Here is a 16,190-nt window from a genome sequence, read left to right as displayed (position 1 = left end):
AGTGGAAACTGGTGAATAAAGCGTCAAAATACCTTCATCGATTCCCAACTCTTCTTTGCTGGTATCGCGCTTTTCCTCCTGCTCGTCTAGAATATCCGCACTTCCTTTATGACTTTCTTCTTTGAACCGATTTTTGTGGCTCCCATACGACTTATTGCTGATTTCATCGTCGTCCAGGTGCCCAAGGAGCTCGTGGTGTGCAATGGAGTTCCCAATGGTCTTATCCAAATTGTTGATGTTATTCATGTTCTTCCCCCGTTTAATATTTTGCTTCAAAACGTCCCCATGTATGGTAAATTCCATGCCATCTCCGATAGTAACCTCCAGTTTGTTATTGGGACTTTTCTTGTCTTTAAAAATCATGCCATCAGCAATTATTTCATCACCTTGAATGTCAAGCACGCCGTCTCTGGCATCTAAAAATCGTTCAATTTTGGTACGTCCTCGACTTCGACGGTCAGGCTTGTCTTATGTTACCCGATAATTGAAAGAATGACAAAGCTCTACTCTTTGATTATTAAATAGCTTTTTTGAGTTGAAGGAAGGAAGCAAATTAAATCAGCTTATACGTAATTACAAATGCAACTGGCAACAAAAAATTACGTCAGAGCTTGTGGAAACCAAAAGTGCAGGAATTTCACTGATTTCGTATCAAAACTCAATAAGCAACCAGTACAGACAAAATGAGTAAACTCAAAACCAATTTTGTAATAAAGTTGATCAATTAAACTGGCATTTAAGCTGAATATAAAATCAAGTAGGTACTACTAAAAACGTTAGCTGGCGGTCAAAAATTTGAACTAAATTCCAGCACACATGAGTAGAAGAAATAATTTGTATCAAAAAATCTATATCAGCATGCTCTATTGATCTGCTCTAACATGAAACATGTCATTGTGTTCGCATTACAAATTACACAAAGTGATACACCAACAAAATATAATTTATATATCAAGTGCTGTGTATTTCCTTCCTGATCCTATCGTACTAATTGAGAAAAGTTCAAAGAACATAGATATTTCAAGCTTTTTCCAAGCACTACGAATGTTTACATAAGCAAAATTAGGAGCGAGCTATCAGATTGTTGGATAAAAACCTTGGTTCCAACTGTCGGACGGTCCCTCACCTGGAGGCTGATCGGAAATTTGGTTCGTCAGTTTGAATCTCACAAGTTTAGCGAAATGCAGGCAGTTGGATTTGATCCAGTTGATAAATCGGCCGATTCTATCAAATGCTTCTGCTATTTTGTTAGTATCATTATCTGCAGTTGGTGCTGACAGACTGGATGAGCCAAAGTTGCTCAAAAGCAAGGCTAAGAAGAGGTTGAGTACCTGTGTTGAGTAAAGCGCATTTAGGCATCCTGTTTCAAGCTGGTGATCGGTTACGTACCACAAGATTCCCGATTACCACAGTTGCTAAAAAGAATGGAATACACGAAACATCCCCTACCAACATGCAGTCCCACATGGATTCAATCCACTCTCCACATAACACCCTAAACACTATCATAAAAGAGTGCATGAAGTCGGTGAAGTTCCATCTGGGCATTGAGTGGTCTGGGAAGCGATCTACATTATCTATAACCAAAAGTTGGGTCTTGAAGTGTTCCCTAAATAGATCACTAGTTGAAAACTTACCCCAATAGTTCTTTCCAAAAAGTTGCATCCCCATCACCGCAAAGATGAATATAATGATGCACAATACGAACGTCAGATTACCCAAAGCACCCATAGTTCGACCCATGATGGATATGAGCAAGTTCAAAGTGGGCCAGGATTTCGCTAGTTTGAATACTCTCAGCTGCAAATTTGGTTCAATATTGACTGTGCTGGTGCCTTTAAAGGGAGTTGGCTTACCAATCTGAAAGATCGCAGCACTGACAAGCCCTGAACACCTTCTAGTCCCAACTCCAACAAAGACAGTGTAACAATAATGAAGTCGAAAATATTCCAGCCCTCTTGGAAGTAGAACTTGGGGCTCATGGCAATTAGTTTGCAAGTAGCTTCAATCATGAATGTTGCAGTGAAGAACTGCAATACATTGTTGGAGTTAGTTGATTATTTTCTTCTCTGTGTGGATCGCTTACGTAATTTCCACTCTTCAATGCTCTTTCCAGATCTGGATCCATATTGTGGTGATCCAGGGCCATAAATAACGTATTGACAACAATGCAAAGCGTAATAAAAAGCTCAACAAACGGATCAAAGACCAGAAGAGCGACATATTTTTGAATTTGCAACCAACACCAACAGCAGTCCCACACGCATAGCATGTCTATGATCCTCAAGGCGTTTTCCAGCATTTTCTCTTTCAGAGTGGGTTCTTCTTGTTCTTCCTCCTCCTCGTTTTGGGCTGAGAAATAATAAACAGCCACTGTATAAAAGAGAAGGAAGCGTGAGGTTGACACACTCTTTTATGGGGAAAGAGATTTGGTGCAAGATGCGATAGTGCGACCACTATTCTTAACCGACTCGCTGGTTAAGTTAAGTATTTGATCAGTTGTCGCTTTTTAAGCATTCAGTTCTGTTCCATATACAAAGCTCATTTCAATTAACCTTAGGTTTAAAATAATAATGTAGATAGTTAATTGCATGGGAAACTTTTCGTAAAAAATATAAATTAATTAGCATAATTCGACTGTGGCGAGAAATCAGCATTTAAATTGACTCGAAGTTTTCTCAGGTTGGAACAGGAAAGTTTGTTCATTTATTTTCAGTCGGCTGTTGCGATGCAGTTTTAAGTTATGGAATAGAACTGGACAGTACAGAGAGAAAAATAGATCTGCAAAATAAAAACATTTGCAGAAAATGATGAAACACCATCGAAATCGCTTGTGCGAATTGAATTTACCAGGGCGCGGCAGAACATTTGTCCCTAAACGCGCTTTGGTAAATCGCTAAATTTGGGTTAAGCTGATTGTAATCATATTTCATCAAAAATAGTTTCGAGGAGCGGATTCGTATTTATTAATAACACGAGTTGGAATTTTGCGAAGTAACTAATTGATTAAATGGCAAAACTGCATTATCCCAGGCTATAGGGATGCGCGATGTTAAGCCCCAGCTTTTAATATGAATTCTGGCAATTTTCAAAAGTAGCTGTAGGACTTGAATATTTAAAAGTTTTTTGGAAATCTAGGCTTTGCTGTCAATAGCTTAACTCAAAGGTCGCACTTGTATAACTCGGTTAAGACGTTGCAGCAAGCAGTGAAGAGTTTGCACTGTTATCACCTCTAGTAGCTTGGTGCTAAATCAATATATCCACACGTATCTAGGACAGTGTCCTCCAATACTTGAACAGGCAAATTTTGTTTTTCCAACTATTTCCATAAATCACCTGGAAACTTTTCAGATTTTTCAAATATTGGAGGGTTAACTTGAAGTTGCTTATAGTGTCTCATCTAAGGACCTAAATTGCCATTCTCGTCACTATTAAGTAACATTACCTAATGGTTTTCGGATAGGATGGTTGCTTCTAACAAGTAAAATGATTAATGTAGTTGCAGGGAAACAATTTTAATGAAACGAGCACATAATGATTTTTTTCTCAACGAAGCGACTGGGGTAAATACTGTGCTACGTAAAATCTACTGTAGCTTTATAGGGTAGTTAATAATTAGGAAGTGTGAGAAGTTTTTCATGTTAAACTTGCTCTAGATGTGCCCAGGACTCTTGCTAAGTTTTCTCAAAAAAAGTCTGAGATTTTCTTAGCCCATATGGAACTACCAGAACAAGTATAATACCCAAATAGCTGTCAATTACAAAATCCTGTTCCTATTTTACCCTTACTACAATGTTGTTATCTATATACCCAAACTATTGTGCTCTATGACATTTATATCTTGTGCCAGACATCGAACTCAAGATTTTATTTACCTAATCAATCAAACGTTCTTGTTTTTTATCCTCCGAAAGTTCCAATATAAAATATTTTAATTAGTTGTCATGCTAGCAACGATACTGGATATGCTAAGTTGCTAGTTGTGTATTTATAAAAGCAAATTGCGATGGTGTGTTTTGTAATTTGTGAAAAAATGGCTTAGTTTGCGATGGTTCTTAATATTCATCAACTCACCTCCGTGTTCTTCAACCATTTCTCTACCTGCCGCTTGTTCGATGATGTCGTTCAGTACCATCACATCTGAAACCATTTGCAACCATAAAAAATGTTTAAAAGTTTAAAAGTAAAAAATGCAACTTATTGTGTAACTGTTTGTTAAGTCTTACCTTTCATATCAACCACATTTTGCCGCTGGCAAATGGTATCGATGAATGGATTGTCAAGTGCCTTCATTTTCTCACTTAGTTGACTAGTTGGTCCATCCTGTGAACAAGAATTGCATGAAAAAATGAAATCATCAAGGTTCGAAGGAGAACCATTTGGCGACTTACATAATCTCCCATTTTGGGTTTTCGAGAAAACTCCATAATATTATTGGAATTCATTCCTGGTCCATTTCTCATTGATCGATGCATGAGCTGGAACTCTTTCGTCATAGGCTGCTTACCATTGCCCCCAAAACCGCCCAAAAGGTCTGCGTGAGAGGTGTAGGACATCCGTGAAGCGTGCGAAGTGTACGATGAGTGACGTGACCCTAATTTGGAGTATAACACTTTAACAAATCACCGAAAAGTTCGATGCAAGAAAAAATATGAATAGTTCATTTCGTTTTCAGCAGCGCAAGTTTTAGATGTAAAAAATCGCATTAAAACTTTGTTTTCTGGCTTTGCTTGCAATCAAGACAGCGACCGCTTAGTAAATTATTCAATTTATTCAGCAATTCGGAATTTTCCAATTCATATATGTTGCTGTGGCTTTTTAATCACGTTAATAGACAAATAATATCTCACCAATTTAATTAATTTAACTGACAAAAGTGAATTTAAATTCGGTCTGATATTTAGCCTAAATAGCGAATGGATTAGATTTATAATCGGCCAAAGTGAAATAACGAAAATGATAATCCTCTCAACTGAGACTAAGCGGGGTAGTTTTGCCGGTAGGAAAACCAAAAAAAATTGTGAGCTTTAAAGTGTAATTTTTAACTGATAATTCCCTTTACGTTTTAATCGTTTATACCAGGTCGTCCTGTTAAATTAGCGAGCCACAAGTGCAGAAGTGAAGGTCAGTTTACTGTACTAGATTACTATTTGAAACAGTTTTGTCACGCCTGTTGATTTTTCCTACAATTATATGCCATTCCATAATTAGAAATAAGTCCTGCAAAGTGCACACATTATATGCTTCGGATATTCTAATGCTATTATTTAATCTGGAGGGTTCCAAGACCCGAAACCAGCCAACTGCAAAATCCTGTTATTACTCGCACTGACAGAAACCAATATATGTTGAGGGATTAACATTTTCCACCGAATAACTGGAGAAATCGTTGAACCTTCTCAGTTAAGCTCCTGACGGAAGGGTATATTAACAACCCCGTTGAAACCGTTTAAAAAAATTGCAATTTTCAACATTTACCTAATTACTATGCTGGATTTAAACTGGAATTGAAAAGAACTGAATTGATTTTCCTTGCATCGTGACAGTGCTTAGTGCCTGTGGTCAGTGATTTATTGATTCCACACTGAACTCCCAGTAATTAAATACATTTTGATCAGTTCGCAAGATATTAATTACTGAAAAGTTGAGGTACGTACCCAGATTCGCGTAGTACATGGGTACTACCATGGCACCATTCTCCTCGCTCATGGGGGTAACAGCATTAGAATCATCAGCATAAGGCAAATGTTCCTGTGCATCAAGATAAGTAGAAAGAACCAATGGTTTACGATCACCAGGTGGTGCCACCATTCGCCTGCTGTTTCGCGAAGTAAATTGGTGGGAACCTCTCGATCCTCGGCGAAGATTGAACGGAGATCCAGGGAGACTCAGACTTGCCTGAACACGGGACATGGTCTATACATGCGTGAGGCTTTAGGTTTTAATAGGTCTATATTTTTTTATTAATATTAAAAAATAATGTTTTCCTTAAGGCAAAATGGTTTATTTGATCATATTAAGAACATTGAGCTTCTTATGAAAAAAATATTGATCGATTGCTCGAGGTTGAAAACCTCCTTAGAGCTGACTGTTTATCTATATTGATGAGAACAAGATAATCAATCAGTGAGGACGTATATAAAAGTTGAAGCTTTCAAAAGGTTTGAGGGATGGATGCAATTTGATAAGGACTAAGAAAATTTGCGATATATTCGTAATATGATCTTCAAAAGCTTCATGAATTAAAAATATTCTGATCCATGTCACGTGTTTTTGTTTGAACTAAAGGATGGAGGATAAGGATCGAACACAAGATGAATGCTATTCACTAAGTGGCATATGAGGATGCAAATGAAGAGACTTAAAAGAGTTTGCGATAACTAATGTAAAGTGCAATGCGTTTGTTAAATTCCAACCGCTGCAATGGCTGGTGTTTATCAAACGGAGTCTGGACACTATAATTGTCATGATTTTTATTTACTCTTGTTGCTTTTTAGAATTTTTATCAACAGCGATATGCCAAAAGAGACTAGTCATTATCCTGCAAATGGTAATTTTTGGTATATTTCGAGGATCTCACTAGATCCGATGCGTACGAAGGCTTATTGATATTTCCATAATATGCAGGATAATAGGAACTGTATCATATGCCGCCGCTAAGAAGTAATTTGGTAGAACTTGGAAATGTAGTATCAATCATGGGGCTCAAAATAACAATCAGGACACTTACAGCGCTGACTTTCCGCTTCTTGATGGGATTAGTGGGTACTCTTCTCTGCTCACTCACAGAATCTAATCCGTCCGATCTGATGCTCATCTTCTCCTTATTGTTGTCATCTTGTCCCTTTGGTTGATTAACGAAAAGCTCATAACTATGGCAGGAGAAATCTGACGGAGATTTGACGATATCCGTGCTTCCAGCCGGTGCGCCTCCCGCTGCTACTCTTGCAGCTTCTTCAGCTGCGGCCGCTCTAGCATCTGCCCGATTTTGCTTAGCTAATGCCGCTTTCACAGCCTCCTAAAATGATCGTTCATTCCCTTCCGTTATTTTACGCAGCCCAACAATCCACTTACTCTTATTGCTTCTTCTTCAGCAGCTTCTTCCTCTTCAGCTTTCTTTTGCAATTCATCATACGACATGGCTACTATGGCTAAGATCAAGTTCACTAAATAAAACGATCCCAAAAATATAATTACAATAAAAAATAGCATGTGCCAGGGACCAGCCGATCTTAGGACCTAAAAGAAACCATTACTCGGTAAAGAATTTTTTGCCGGCGTAGAAGCCTACCAGTTGGTATAAATTTTCCCAATAATCCTGAGTCATTAATCTAAAGGCAGAGAGGAAGGCCCATCCGAATGTATCAAAACTAGTGTATCCGTAATTTGGATTGTCGCCGTAACCTTGCAGACAAGTGTAACCTGGCTTGCATTGACCAGCTCCTGAGGAATTACCACATAGTGGTATTTCACCTTTATCTTCATCGAAATACCAATTGGCTGAAATCGAATTTGGAATTTTTCATAGTTATTGCAATTCAACCCTGTAGGGTACTGACTGAGAAAGTTCCCGCATAGACGGAGATGCTAATTTTCTTAGTTTCCATGTAGAAAAAACAATAAATAAAAAATAAAAATATGAGCAGCTGAACATTTTTTCCATAAGACCTCGATGAGTTGAAGTAGAGTAAACTCTAATTGGTTAATTTACAGATAAATTTTTGCATTTATCCTCTCGTCATTGCGTCCAATTTTAATGAGCCCATAAAACATTATTGTAAGCAGTGAAGTTTATTTAATGGCCATAAAGGAAAATATGAAGGACATTTCGAGTATTTATCTATTTTTGAATTGCTATTCAATCGCTTCAGGTTGCATTCGTGTAGTTGGATTCCAGTCGACTATTTTGAGACAAATTAGGCAAATTTATTCAAGTGTTTTTCCTTTTGAGAAAACGGGGGAGTGCCTAAGTATTGCCGCATCACGAACAAGAGTTTGTTGCTTAAAATCGATGGATTTCGTAGCATTTAACTTAATTGTGAAACTGTGTGGAAACATTTTCGAATTAAATAACGCATTACAGAACTTTCTCAATTAGTAGCCTCATTTATGGGTGTACGCATGATAATTTGGTAAAATGCTTACATTTATTTTGGTTGAATTGCTCCCAATTTTCGTCTGTAAGGTTACCCCAAGAACCATCACTAGGAAAGTTTTTTATGCATTTTTGTGTTAAAACACCCATGTAAATTTGTAAACCCATAAGAGCGAAAACCGAAAGAGAAAACATTGTTAAAATTATCACATCTCGTAGATTTTTTACAGATTCTATTACGGCACCTACAATGGTCTTCAAACCTGAAATGTTGCATCATACCATTGTTAGTATTAGATGGTCCGATTAGTGGCAAGTTACTTACCGGGCACAATGGCAACAGTTTTTAGGGCTCGAAGTACCCTAAATGTTCGTAAGGCAGCTAGATTCCCCAGGTCTATACCCATAGTAACATAACTGAAATTTGAAACCAATTTTAGAGGAGTTTGCTCATTTTGTAGTATGACATTAGCTTCTAAAAAGTTGCTAAAAGCTATACGTTTATTTCAAATTCTATAGCTATGACTGCGTATTATAGGAAATCTCGTGTATGCAAACATTCAACATAAACAAGAGTTCCTCTATAAAATATAAAATTAAATTCTATGTTAATAGAGAGAATATGGCTAAAATAGTAGGTGGAAAACTATTTAATATTCTAAAATATTGGTATCTCTATGTAGGTTCTAAACTATAATTTACGTAATATGATATCTATTTTTAAAATCATCTCTGGCTAGTCTCAAGATACTTTCAGAAACTACAATGTTATTATTAAGATCTACATTAATTACACAAATATATCAAATTTCCATTAATCACTCACATATTTTTGATTTTGCCAAAAATAAATAAAAGCTGTGGAAATGAAGAAAGACCATTATTTTTGGGAGATTAAATTGAAATCCTGCTGAACCGAGTGTTTGAAAGTAAACTTCACTATAATTGAAAATCTGCCGGAATCCCAGATTGTGAGGGTAGTTTTGATTTGGGTCACTTAAAGCAACCTGTATATTGAATTTTGGTCTTAAGTCGATTGCGAGCATATTAGTTAGTTAATTTTTTAGGATACCCTGTAAATGAAACATATAGGTCAAAAAATTCAAAAGCTTTAAGATGTATATATACGCCTTTAGTGCTGAAAAATGTTGTTTAAAAAAAAACCTTGTTTTATTCAACTGGGAGCATGGAGAAGTTTTAGAATCTTTGTATTTTTTCATTGGCCACTTTACGGAAACTTCATCTAAAGTACTCAATTTCCGTAAAAACTTGCGCTGACAGAAAAAGTTTCGATCTAGAACAAACACAAGTTCTCCATTTCCGAAGTTAGAGCAAATCTGGCCGTATAACGTTTATTTTGTTGGGCAGTTTAATTTCGATGAAACATCAGCATTGGTACTGGATGTTTGATTGTAACGTAGCTCGTCAAATCCTCTCCTTTTAGCACATTTTCATATGGAGAAAAAACCGATGTAAAATTGGGGCCCCTTAGGTACGAAGCGTTGTATTCCAGGAGGCTTCCGCATTTATTTATACCACAGCCAACGCCACTTGGTTTGGAGTAACGTGTCATAAGTTAAATCATTTTTCAAATCCTGGTGGCTCAGGAATAGTTTATTCCACCATAGTTGATGGAACAAATGAACATTATAAAATAGTTTCATTTGAAAGTGCATGTTCTAAACTATGGACTCTACCTGGAGTTCTAGCTAATCTACTCACGCTAAAGCTATGACTACGAAGTCGAGCCAGTTCCATGCATCTCTAAGGTAGGTGAACGGTTGAAGAATAAAACCTCTCGCCATCACCTTCACAGCTGATTCGAAGGTATAGATGCCAGTGAATATCACTCTGAAAATGACAAACACTTCTTTCTACTCTACACACCACATCGAAAAGTTAAGCAGCGTCTAAGTGATTTGAAAATTCAAACAGGAGGAAACAACTTATGTCAATAAACAGACCTTCTCAAAAATATGCACATTTGCACAGAAGTTGTAAAAAGCTGCTTCCTGCCTATTGATTATATTTCTCTAAAACTATCAGCGGCTAGATTATATTATATAGGGTTTGAGTACTTACTCAGTTGATTCTACGGTGGGAGTAGTTGGCATGATCATTAGGATGCAATTGACTAGAATGGTAGTAATGATAAAAAGTGAAAACAAGGGATGTACTAAAATATAAATGGCCACACGACGGATTGGGTTAAAAGGATCTAGTATCCAGAGGGCATTTGTTGCGCTAAATCGAAAAATGTCCTTTCCTTTGCTAACTACTACAAAAGTCTGAAACAAAGAGAAATTACCGTTAGAGGCGAATAAAATTAACTTGCTCATAATTTTACAAATTTTATTAGTAAAACGAAATATTTTTGGTATGACGGGGCAAGCTCTTGCGAGCTAATATTTCTTCGTGTTAACAAACACTCTCCAAAACTAACCAATTGGCGAAGCTCATAAAAGTTCATACACATTGTTTACTGAGATAATAATCAATGAACTGATCTCGACAAGTCTCGACGTTGTTCTGAGTTGAATAACCGACTTCTGAATCATTTGAAACCAAGCAAAATAACTATTCTGCCTTCTAAATGAGCCAACGGGTTATTTGTGGATAATATATGTTGAGCTGCTGGAAAATTGCCGGGGATAATACCGTAAAAGTATAATGAGGATTGTTTCAAATGTATTTGTTGTTCATTGAATAAAAACAAAAGCCTCTGATAAAAATATTGAGTATATTTTCCGTCTGAACTGGAACTGATTTGGCTGTTCTCCCTAAAGGTTGGCAGATGTTGAAAGGGATATCCCTGAATTGCCCAATCTTGGAAGCGCGCTATTGTTCATCCATTTCCCAATAATGCCTATTGTTCGGAATCAGGGGATATCAATTCTGGACTCTATACGTGGATTTATTTAGTCGGCTCCAAAGTCGGCAATTAGTACGAGGGTAAATATGAAATCGGCTCTGTCTTGATTCTCGTCAGCAAAGAGATAAGGAGCTGACTTATGGTAAATAGAATAGCAAGGCGTAAGGGTAACGGATGTGCGAACAGGAAGCTATGTGATCAGCTCTGGATCAGCCGGCTAATCCTGGACCTAACCGGTTACAGCAGATCGATACCGGAAAATGTCGAGCTTTCCGTTTTATTCTGCGGAATCTAATTTAGTATGATCAAATATGAGAAATTTTCAAAAAAGAGCACAACTTTACAGTTTTGTTTCCTTCCTTATAGCTGCTCGATTGGCCACCTACTTACTACTTACTGCAAAACTTATTTTTTCGCCCTCAAAACTGATTATTTTAGTGGCCAAAATATAATTTTCAATATATCGGTGTTAGTTGGATAGACTATATTTGTACAACACCCTAAGTAAATAGAGCAGCAATCAGTTCATTGGTTCAGGTTTGCAATGGGGAGCAAAAGGGACAAGTTGATCCTTAATGTTTCCATTTGGCCGCCCTATTGAATTGTACAATTATTAATTTAATGAATTTACATTGTCCTCCGATTGCCACTTTGAGGCGCATTATATATAGCGATTTTGAAAGTTTCGATGACAATTAATATAAATATGCTCAAATCATAGTTGCACGCCATCGCTTGAGGATTTATCTATTTTTGAACATTGAATAGCCTTCATTTTTTCGTCCAATTGTTCAGGACAGAATACAAACACGCTCGAATTAACATTAATGAAGATTCACTAATAACTCGGCAAAATATTTCATTAAATCGTAATTTGGCGACGAATGTGAACATCGTTGAATTCCAAAGGGTGAAGTCTGAAGAATCGCGTACTTATTATGTTTCATGGAACTGGAAAAGCCGCAGAAATTGCTGCCTCAATTTGACAGAAAATCCAACACTGTTTGCGTACAGTTTAGAGTTTGCGACTCGATTTGAATTAAAAATATTTAGGCAAAGTTGATTAACCAACTTCTCGATGAAGTTTAAACTCTCATAAAAATGTATGAGTTATTCATGAAAAGTTATCCCACCATTGTTTCGGCAGAGTCTTGTCTCGTGGAATCGCTAATCAGCAAAGTTGTTTATTTGCAGTAATTACATGCTTGACTGTAATAGCATGGAAAGGGATCATTCATTCTGAATGAGGCTCGTCGGTAAATGTCTTCGTAATACATCAATTTTCATTAAGTCCATCGATTTTATCAGAGGTCATTTATTTCTGGTATCTTTTATTTGTAGGCGATTTTTCAATCGATTGATACTCCAAATGTACGCTTAATGAAGACATATAGCATTGGTTTTGGGAGGAATTGCTACGTTTTTTCTTACCATTTGGTTGCTATAAAAGGGATCGATGTCCTCGAGTGGTGTGCTGGCAAGTTCTGGGGGGAAGCTACCCTGGAGCCGCACTGGAATGGGCAATCCTTGCTCCAATGTCTGGTCCGGTTGGGGGCCTTCATCTTCGTCCTCGTCTTCATACCGAATCTGTCACATTTCAAATTTTAGTTACAATATCTCTGCTTTTTTAACGGCAAATCTTGCGACTGTCTCTGCTCAAATCTTCCCCAAAGTGCGAAGATAAACAGTAAAAACCTTTAGCGTATCAAAATTTGTACCTTTAGAACCTTGAGGAACTTGAAAAATATTAACAATCAGTGCTTCACGTTAATAAAAGCTGTTTTAACCTCAGGTTTAAAATCATTTTCTTGAGAAATTGCTTTTATTAAGCGTTTTCGATTTTGTACCACCACTCAGCTACAAAATCAAAGTCCTTCAGAATTCAATATTAAACAACAAATTTGCAATTGCATGAAGTATTTAGCAGATTTCGGCAATTTACAGCTTTGGTTTTAACTAGTAAATTAACCACAAACTACGCAACTTCCTATGCAATACAAATGTTCCATATCCTGTTTAGAAGTACACAATAATCAGACTAGGCATTTTGCGTTCAACAATATTCCATTAATCCTTTTGCAGCTAGAATTTGAATATTTTTCCATATTTTCATGCAAATATTCGTCAAAGAAATTCAATTTAGTTCCTAGGCTTTGAGAAGAATGCATTTCCTTTGCGTTTGACGTAAAATGAGGCAATTTTCAAGTGAACAATTTTTTAATAATTTTGTAAGCTTGTATTTGTCGATTTTACTTTCTATTTGCCATCTCGCGATACTGCCAGCTGCTTTTTATTTAAAAACGTCGCTGATATCAAAGGGATTTACGTGTAAACAGAGCGTGAGCGTTTAGAGGCTTCGTCTTCAACGACTTTACAATTATGCGAAAATGTTATTAATCACGTTTCATTTCAATGGAGCATCGAAATTACGAAAGGCCTTTTTAAAAGCCGTATTTAAATAATTCAAATTGTATCGCTCTTTTTATCTATCGCATTGTACAAATTCTGATACTCTAGTATATTTTCAGTCCTTTTACAATACGTTTTTAGTAAACTGAATTTTTCTAAACTTTTCTTGTAAAAGAACTAAGTATTATAGAAACAGTATGAAAAACACATTGTCACCTGTTGAAAACAAATTCGTGTAATTGCGTTTGTGTACTTTGTGCCAGTGTTCATCTGAAAATTGACTTCTTTGAAGGCAATATGAGTGGTAAGTTTTAGCTCCAAATTCATTAATAATAAGCAACTTAAATTTGATTTTGACCCTTCTCTTGAACGTTCGTATAGAAGGCGTGGAAGTACAATTATTTTCAGTTTACAGCAATTTCCATATCGATTTTCCCCAAATGCGAAATGTAACGCATATTCCCTTGCCGATACTTCATCAATTATTATTTGGGGTTGATTTGCATAAAGGATCTAGAATTGCGAACAATTTAGAAAGGATTTGCTGTTGATTGTATTTAAATAAGTCTCATAGCTGAGAGCGGCAACATTACTTACGAAGTATTAAATCTCAGCCTCAAGTTTACTGTCTTATCTTAGGGCACACCACACCTTCATCATCATATGAGGATTATGGCATTAGAAGCCAAAATATTACTTTTATTCCCCAGTAATTAGAAAACTTTATTTTTCATTCTTGATCTGTTGGAATTTCTTCACCACAACATTTTGGAAGAACCGTAATAGTAATTTTGCAGAATAGAACTTGGAAATTTGCCACTCATACAGCCTTCGACTAGTAGTTTGATACCACTAAACGCTTATTTGCGACTGATAAATAGTATGAATTTCAGCAATTTGTTTAAATTCACCATAAACTAAACTGTGTTAAAATACGCTAGTTCCTAAAAGTTCTACCATTCAAGATGTTTTAGGCATGCATATAACAACTGTTTCTTTCGATTTGCTCACATTGGCTGAAGAGGAAATATATGTAATCCGTAATTTGCTGTTAACATGTGGATTTTTAACTTGTGCTTTCCAGTGGAAGTGAGTGAGTTGAAAAACTTGTACTAAAATGTGGCTATCTACCCAAATGTCAGTCTTATCTAAATATAAAGCATCCCTTAAAACCTTCTAAGATTCTAACATACAAAACATGAATCAGTTAACATTCTAAGAAAACTCTAGAGCCTCTACATTGCTTTAAAATATCAATAATAATAAAACTTCAGTAAAAAGTGTCAAAAGTGAAACTGTTCAATGTGAAAACGTAGCTGTGTAACAGACAGCTATTTTTTTGTTATAAAACAACATTTTATGTTTGAGACTATTTCTAGATGCCTTTGGTGTCACATATTGTGTCAAGCTGGTTCAAAATGCACTATAGTGGCCTTAAGCAGCATAAAGTAAAAATAAAGCTAGTCATTTTCAATGCAGCTGACGATAACATGCCGAGTTAGAGACTTTAAGGATATATTAGAAAAACCAAAAATTCCAGTTGCTTGTTTCAACTTCCGCAGTTTCCATTGAAAGTTCAAGAAGTCGTTTGAATAGTTTAAAGCCAGTTTGCTTATTCAAGTTAGCAAGGTAAGCGTTTAGCTCAGTAAAAATATCCTTAAGTTCCCTGCAGCAGGTTTTTTTGAAAAATACCACTTTGGAGATTTTTTTATGTTTCAATCGTCAGACGCATGTCTTCTATAAACAGCTAAAAAGCAACTTTCTGTGAACATTTTTTACTGGAAAAATCTTACTTCTTTTTTCTTTTTCCTGCGTCCAAAACCGGGCTGCAATGAAGGTTATATCTTTAACATTTAAATGAAAAAGCCACATTGCTGAAAATTCTCTACCTACTCACATCAGTTGATTGTTTCTCAATCAAATACATTTTCCCTAACATTAGTTTTATTCTCCAGGCACTAGATCTAAATGATTTTTATGTGCAGATGAAATTGAGATATGTTTTTTGAATTGATGTGATACGTTTGAAACTTTATGTTTGATATGAAATGTGGGACCAATCGCTGTTTATGAAGATGGGGAATTAATGCCAATGCGAGGTTTGCCTAAATAAATCAAAGCGTTTGACGAAGAAACATTTTGGCTCAAAAAATACCCAACAACCACTGCAAATAAGAAACTTTACGAGATATAGCAAAACCGTTGCTTAATGAACATTCCTAATTTAATTTTAATTTTTAGGGATGGGGCAATTTTTTCCCACGATATAACTGTTAAATGTTTGTCTTCGATGTATTTTTTGAGCTCTTTTATTTCCTACGCCGACTTTTTACAGTAAAAAGGACGCTGACCGCCAATAACAGGGTGTAGCCTTATGTTTTCTGTAAATATAGGTCTGAGGGTGTATTTTTCTCTTTACAAGTATAACACATATAAAAGGCATATAATCATGTTCATGCAGGAGTTTCCAAGCATTTTATAACATCTAGATTTCGACAAGAATAGAAGTTGATAAGGGCTTTAGTGTGTTTATATAAATTTTACAAGCTAGCTAGTTGAACGTTGTACAGCTAATTGAGATTGTATCTTTATTGGGGCAATCTGAGGGGCAGTTTTTTGTAAAACGTTTCACATAGGAATAACGATAATTACCATTAATACTAACTTATAACTTCTGTATAGTTTTCAACCATGTCTATTCCTTCGAATTGCTAAAGCTAAATTAACATTAACTTTTCGTGGATATTTCATTCAAAATTCCGGACCACGCTGAATAAAAATACAATTTCAATTGTTCGAAGTTTGAAACATTCC

At 36.1% G+C, this 16,190-nt stretch overlaps 1 protein-coding gene across 5 annotated transcripts in view; it reads right to left on the bottom strand.

The window, feature by feature from the left end:
• LOC109541007 (sodium channel protein para) overlaps positions 1-16,190 on the bottom strand; it is a 29,830-nt gene that overhangs the window by 4,685 nt on the left and 8,955 nt on the right. Inside the window, exons 3-21 of one of the 5 annotated variants that reach the window (XM_048661791.1) lie at positions 15,170-15,202; positions 12,399-12,554; positions 10,178-10,383; positions 9,818-9,946; positions 8,421-8,512; positions 8,146-8,358; positions 7,292-7,500; positions 7,075-7,239; positions 6,731-7,018; positions 5,658-5,898; positions 4,392-4,594; positions 4,227-4,323; positions 4,075-4,140; positions 2,087-2,373; positions 1,857-2,030; positions 1,638-1,800; positions 1,390-1,577; positions 1,097-1,331; positions 33-416 (exon numbers count right to left, since the gene is read on the bottom strand). In XM_048661791.1, coding sequence (XP_048517748.1) covers positions 33-416; positions 1,097-1,331; positions 1,390-1,577; positions 1,638-1,800; positions 1,857-2,030; positions 2,087-2,373; positions 4,075-4,140; positions 4,227-4,323; positions 4,392-4,594; positions 5,658-5,898; positions 6,731-7,018; positions 7,075-7,239; positions 7,292-7,500; positions 8,146-8,358; positions 8,421-8,512; positions 9,818-9,946; positions 10,178-10,383; positions 12,399-12,554; positions 15,170-15,202 — 3,529 coding nt within the window. Of the gene's footprint in view, positions 1-32; positions 417-1,096; positions 1,332-1,389; positions 1,578-1,637; positions 1,801-1,856; positions 2,031-2,086; positions 2,374-4,074; positions 4,141-4,226; positions 4,324-4,391; positions 4,595-5,657; positions 5,917-6,730; positions 7,019-7,074; positions 7,240-7,291; positions 7,501-8,145; positions 8,359-8,420; positions 8,513-9,817; positions 9,947-10,177; positions 10,384-12,398; positions 12,555-15,169; positions 15,203-16,190 lie in introns of all 5 variants that reach the window. The other 4 variants (XM_048661787.1, XM_048661788.1, XM_019909635.2 and 1 more) reach the window with 4 other exon arrangements.

The sequence above is a fragment of the Dendroctonus ponderosae genome, unplaced genomic scaffold (assembly GCF_020466585.1).
Source record: "Dendroctonus ponderosae isolate FM_Combo_2020 unplaced genomic scaffold, Dpon_F_20191213v2 Dpon_F_20191213_1, whole genome shotgun sequence".
NCBI lineage: Eukaryota > Metazoa > Arthropoda > Insecta > Coleoptera > Curculionidae > Dendroctonus > Dendroctonus ponderosae.
This window is presented reverse-complemented; position numbering and strand designations above follow the sequence as displayed.